Consider the following 6000-nt stretch of genomic DNA (forward strand, 5'->3'; position numbering starts at 1 on the left):
ATTTCCAGAGCTTAGGACTTTGGGAGCTCCAGGTTTGAACATGTTGCTGTGATGAAATCATCTGATGTATGAGATTGTTGTTTCCCTAACGGCCAATCTCATTTTTTAAACATTTGTTTATGGAATGTGAGTATTGCTGGCAAGATTGGCATTTATCGCCTAGAGGGCTTATGGAATTAGAATCACATGTAGGCCAAATCAGATAAGGACAGCAATTTCCCTCCCTCAGTACATTAGTTAACGATTGTTAATGGTTACCAACTTGCCATTCAGCTAAGTTTTTATTCTAGACTTTTGTTTTAATTGGATTCACATTTCATCATCTGCGAAAATGGAATTCGAGCCCACGTTCGAGATTAGCAGTCCAGTCTACTACTCCATCGCTTCCCCACAATGTCCTTATCACAACCTTGTTCAGCCTTGGTCACACCTTGCTTGTACAGGTGTACAACTTTTATTGATGTTTGATCACAAATTATTGACTCGTGAGTGGAGCTGTCCTTTTAATCAAACTGCCAGTCTTAAAGGTCATTGTTGGGTACCTGATTTGATAATTGCCCATGTATCTCTATCTCCCTTTTCTGTGTCAGAACAGTTAGAATGTATAGTGGGACGCTGCTGTTGCAAAATAGAGAAACAGTGAACAGTAGAGGTCGTGGAAGTCGAGGCTGCAAGTCATTATCTGAAGTGCCATTTTGATGGTCTAGAACTTTGTGGTGGTTTGTAATGGCAATTAAATGAAGCATCTATGAATGAATATACTTAGCATTTGTTACCTTATATGGCATACTAGTAAGGTAACTGAAGGAATTCAAGATAATCCAATTTTTGTAAAGCATGTTCCTTTAAGGAGCAATCAGTTAATGTTACTGCATTACATGGGTTTGGATTTTTGTTTGCTTTTTGGCTTATTGGATGGACAAAGTTGAAACAAACCCAGTTAAGAATATTTCTAACTAAAAGGCCTGATGTGAACTTTCTCTATCTTGTATCTCCTCATACTTTCCTTATTTTTCGATAAGACATTTGCAAAAGGCAAACTTTATCCTTCAACAATACAAATAGAAAGCTAGTCCTCTTCTGCTTGGGCTGAGAAAGGCAAACTGCTCATTTTAATATTCATCGTTTTGTAGGTTCTTAATATGTATGGAAAAGTCATTACTGTACGGCATCAAGCAATAACTCGGAAGAAAGATAACCGTTTTGCTGTGGCCCTGGATTCTGAGCAAAATAATATTCACGTGAAAGATATTGTTAAAGTTATTGATGGACCACACTCGGTAAGACTTCCCTACAATTTTGTTTTGAATGAAATTGCAAATATAGAAATCTGAGTCAAAGGTGAAGTCCCTTGGTCACCTCATCTGAAAACACAGCATTTACCTCGAAAGTAACCTGTTGACTATCTTTAAACTAGTACCTGGTAATACTCCATAGTCTTCCATTTGAGAATTTTCACAGGAGTTGCACAAGGAATGCATCAATGGTCGCATTCTTTGAAAGAAACTCAGTTTAAGCTTTTAATGAATCCTTGATGTCACTAATTCATCGGAAGCCTTGTTAGACATCCAGTATTGGATGAGTGGAATTTTTCTCCAGTTAAACATTGTTCCAGCTACAAAACTGCAATCCCTTACCATTGACTCCATCTCCCTTCTTGGCAGCAACACGAGCCCGAAGCAGACTGTTTGCAAACTTGTGTCATTCAACCTTGAAATGATTGAGAAGACTCAATTTGTTGATCCAATCTGATATGTCAGCTCACTCATCCTTGTCAATCCACTCTGCATCCTCTTTAGTCTATCTCCTTGTTAACATGGAAATCTGAATTGCATGCTTTGATCTAAATATGGCCAAACCAAAGGTTTGACACAGCTTCATTGTTTATCTGTTCTAATCATGTAGAAATAAAACAGAGTACTTTGTCTGTTTCATGATCTTGTTAACCTGTGGCACAATTGTTGGAGATTGTATTGATTTAGTACCACCATTTTTTAACTTAATGTGTCTTTATCTTTGTTGAGGAACAGTGAGGGTTGATGTGGATAATCCAGCTGGCGTGGTGCACGTGGACTTCCAAAATTATTTTGGTATAACATCACATAACAGGCTTGTTAACAAAATTGAAGCTCTTCCATGCAAGCAGCAGAATGCATAACAAGTTTGCCATCTGACAAGAAACTAAGTTGTGATGAATAATTGTTTGTTGGACTGGAGACAGCATAATAGTGAGGTTCCCCAGGAACCATCATTAGAACTACTGCTTTTTTGGATCTTTATCAATGATGTCGATGAATGTGGAGGGTAGAATTTCAAAGTTGGCAGATAAAATAAAACTTTGGAAGTATTAGGAATTGTCAGGATGATAAATTCAGGCAATCTCTAACTTGGGAATGGGTCTTGTTCCTGAGTCAGTTCACAAGTCAATTTATGTTAAAGTTGGAGCACAGTGCACGATATAATAAAGCAACTGTTCATAAGTACAGGAAATGTTTATATGTTTTGTATTTAAAATTACACCTCTGTATGAGATTGTGTTTGTACATATGAGTGTCCACAAGTCTGATGTTCATAAAACAGTGATTATTATCAGGCCGGCATAGACTTCAAGGGCAAGCTGGTTTTATGGGTATATGGGTTCTTGTGCTTTATAGATAGAGGCCGAGAGTATAAAATCAAGGAAATTACAGAAAATCCTAGTAAGAACTGGATTGACATCACATGGAGAATTACATCCGATTGTGGATATTGCATTTTGGAGGATGAGAAGGTGTTAGTGCTGTAAAGATTAACAAGAAGCCTTTCAGGAAATCGTGGCATGAATAGATGGCAGAAGCTGAGGCCATTTTCCTTGCAAAAGAGAATGTTGAGATTTGATTGAGGTATTAAAATTTATGAGGGGTCTGGGCAAAGTAGATGTGGAGAAACTGTTCCCATTGGTCCAAAGGGCAAGAACTGATTTAAGGCAAATAGCAGAAAAGGGCAACACAAGGAAAGGTTTTTATGTTGTGAGTGGCTCCGAATCTAGTTTGTAGTAAGAAGATACCAGAGACAGAAATTGGACAATTATCTAGAGAAAAGGCTGAAGGCCTTTAGGAAACTAAAATGGAGTAGGTCTATTTGAGTTGACACCAAGTTGAATGCTAACCATTTTCTCATGTCCTACCTTTATCAAAGATTAATAAACATATAACCTAGGTTCCCTCGTCTCTGCAAACTCTTTAGAATTACGATATTAAATTAATATTGCTTCTCCCCGTTGTTTCTGCTAAAACACATAACATTGCTACTGAATTTTGTTGACCTCTTGTCAACCTATTCTATCAGCTTAACTCTGACGTGTTGTGTATAATTCATATTACTGTCACTGTTTGGCATTCCTCCAAGTCTGATGTCAGCAGCAAGTATTAAAATTTTATCCTATGTACCAAGATCTAAGTCATGTGTATGTATAGCAAAAAGGCAATGCACCTCACATTGATATTATGTAACATTATTGTTTTTATACAGGAGGATGAGAGACAATCATCTACTATACGATCTTTTTTTTGTTAAAATGGATATTGACCCTTGTTTTCCATAAGACTCATTATTGGTTACCAGTCTGTTTTGTGATACTTTGTTGAACACTTTCTTAAACTCAGTATAGATCTCACGTTCTGTTCATCAACATTCTCCAATTACTTCAACAAAAAATTCAATTAGATCTGTTGAACACAATCTACCATATTGGCTAATATGTGTTGGCTATTCTTCATGAACTCTATTCAGGACCCTGAGATTTTTTTTGAAAATCTTCATTCATGTGTGCCTCTTGTATTTTTAATTTATTAATGGGACGTGGACACTGCTGGTTAGGCCAGAGAGTTTTGCTCATTTTTCCTGACTCTATTCCAAAAACCTTGATTTTAACCCTGCACTCATTCATGAATAAGGATGTCAAATTTTCCACTCTTAAATGCTCTGGCACCTCCCCTATATCTAGGGAAGATTGAAAAATTAAGCAACCCTTTTATCCCCACCCCAACTTCCTTTTAATAACTTGGGGGGGCAAACCATCCAGACCAGATAGATTACTTACCCTAAGCAGCCTTTCTAATACTGTCTCTTCTGCAAATTTCTCACTTTACAAAGTCTTTACCATTGTCGCTTCTACCAATAATTAGTCAGATTCCACTTCCTTAGTAAACATGTACCTCGGGATGTAACTGTGATACTGGCCATAAGTTATGGATCAGCAGGTTAGTCTTGTCGGGTTATGGGATAGCTCCTCTTTGAAACAAGACCCCAGGTGTTAGCAAGGAGGACTTTGCAGGAATGACTGAGCAGGATGTGCTGTTGTCATTTTCTGTATCTTTGTAGATGCTAAGTGGTCTATTCTATCTGGGTTGTTCCTATTTTTGTAATGGTTTATTACAACTGACTGGATTGTTAGACCATTTCAGAGGGCAGTTAAGAATTGCCCTCACCATGTGAGTCTGGAGCCACCTGCGGGCCAGACAAGGCAAGGACAGCAGATTGCATTTTTATGACATTCATTTCCTGGTCATTATTCCTGAGTCTAGCTTTTGACTTAAGATTTATTGATTGAACTTAAATTCCAACAGCTGCTATGGCTTTAAATCCATGTCCGAGAGTACAAGTGGGCATTTGGATTTCTCTTCCATCCTGTCTATTGCTACTAGGCTACCATTTCTCCTAAACTTATCCAGTCTTCTGTATTATTTTCTGGAATGTTGAATGAAACAATGCTTAGCAGGATTTGTGCTAACTTTCAAAAAACTTTTTTTTAGGGTCGTGAGGGTGAGATCAGACACTTGTATCGTGGCTTTGCATTTCTACATTGTAAGAAATTGGTGGAAAATGGCGGTATGTTTGTTTGTAAAACCCGACACTTGGTACTTGCTGGAGGCGCAAAGGTAAGCGGCGTAAACTTAAAACATTAATAAAATCCTGAAATTTCAGCTTTTTTAAAGTAATAAATAGCTTGTGCACTACTTACTGTAGGTGAATGTTACAAACCTTTTATTTATCCAGAGTGTAGTTGTGTTGGTGGACCTTCCAAAGTAATGCTCTGTATTGGAAAGAGCTTACATCATCACAGGCAACTGTTGGCATTGAGAATTTTTATGCAAACACTTACACGGATAACTTCAATGTCAATTGCTGATGGAAGACATTGTCAAATATTTGTGACTTTAAACAAGTCAAAAGGTTAGGACAGCATGTGATTCCACACACCGTATTGGATTTGGTACCAATTTTTAACCGTGAACGGCTGTGTAGTGGCGATTGATTGATTCATTCTGCAGTACAGAAAGCACCTTTTCTCCATTCAGAGCCTCTGTGTGCAAACAGACACAGGAATGTTGGCATGTGAATCCCAGCTCTTGGACTTTAATTTGTGTTTAGCACAAGAATTATTCTCAGTGTAATATGAGTTTATAATGATGCTTTAGCACTCCTTTAGAGGAATCTTACTTGAAACATCTTCGCAACTTGCTGTCATTCTTTGAAAATTAAAATTAGCTGCTTCAAAATAATATTTGCATGATTTTACTCTGGGTGTAATTTTCCAGCTGTGAATCCATTCCCATAGCTGCTACTTGCAAGTTAGTTCTTTGTATTTTCAACTGATCCACTAAGAACATGAAGTAAAAGCAAAAGATGGTGGAAATATTCAACAAGTCACTCAGCATCTGATAGACTGGCTACTGTTTGGACTGAGATTCTTCATCAAGACTCGAAGGCAACCTTGTTGTCCTTTAGAACATAGAAACATAGAAAAATACAGCGCAGTACAGGCCCTTTGGCCCTCGATGTTGCGCCGATCCAAGCCCACCTAACCTACACTAGCCCACTATCCTCCATATGCCTATCCAATGCCTGTTAAAATGCCCATAAAAAAGGAGAGTCCACCACTGCTACTGGCAGGGCATTCCATGAACTCACGACTCGCTGAGTAAAGAACCTACCCCTAACATCTGTCCTATACATACC

The 6000-nt window shown here is 38.0% G+C and overlaps 1 protein-coding gene across 3 annotated transcripts in view; it reads left to right on the top strand.

Moving 5' to 3' along the window:
- supt5h (SPT5 homolog, DSIF elongation factor subunit) overlaps positions 1 to 6000 on the top strand; it is an 81300-nt gene that overhangs the window by 47544 nt on the left and 27756 nt on the right. For all 3 annotated transcript variants that reach the window (XM_043681015.1, XM_043681016.1, XM_043681017.1), the window contains 2 exons: positions 1134 to 1280; positions 4794 to 4919. In XM_043681015.1, coding sequence (XP_043536950.1) covers positions 1134 to 1280; positions 4794 to 4919 — 273 coding nt within the window. The remainder of the gene's footprint in view (positions 1 to 1133; positions 1281 to 4793; positions 4920 to 6000) is intronic.

Source organism: Chiloscyllium plagiosum, chromosome 41 (genome assembly GCF_004010195.1).
Source record: "Chiloscyllium plagiosum isolate BGI_BamShark_2017 chromosome 41, ASM401019v2, whole genome shotgun sequence".
Classification (NCBI taxonomy): Eukaryota; Metazoa; Chordata; class Chondrichthyes; order Orectolobiformes; family Hemiscylliidae; genus Chiloscyllium; species Chiloscyllium plagiosum.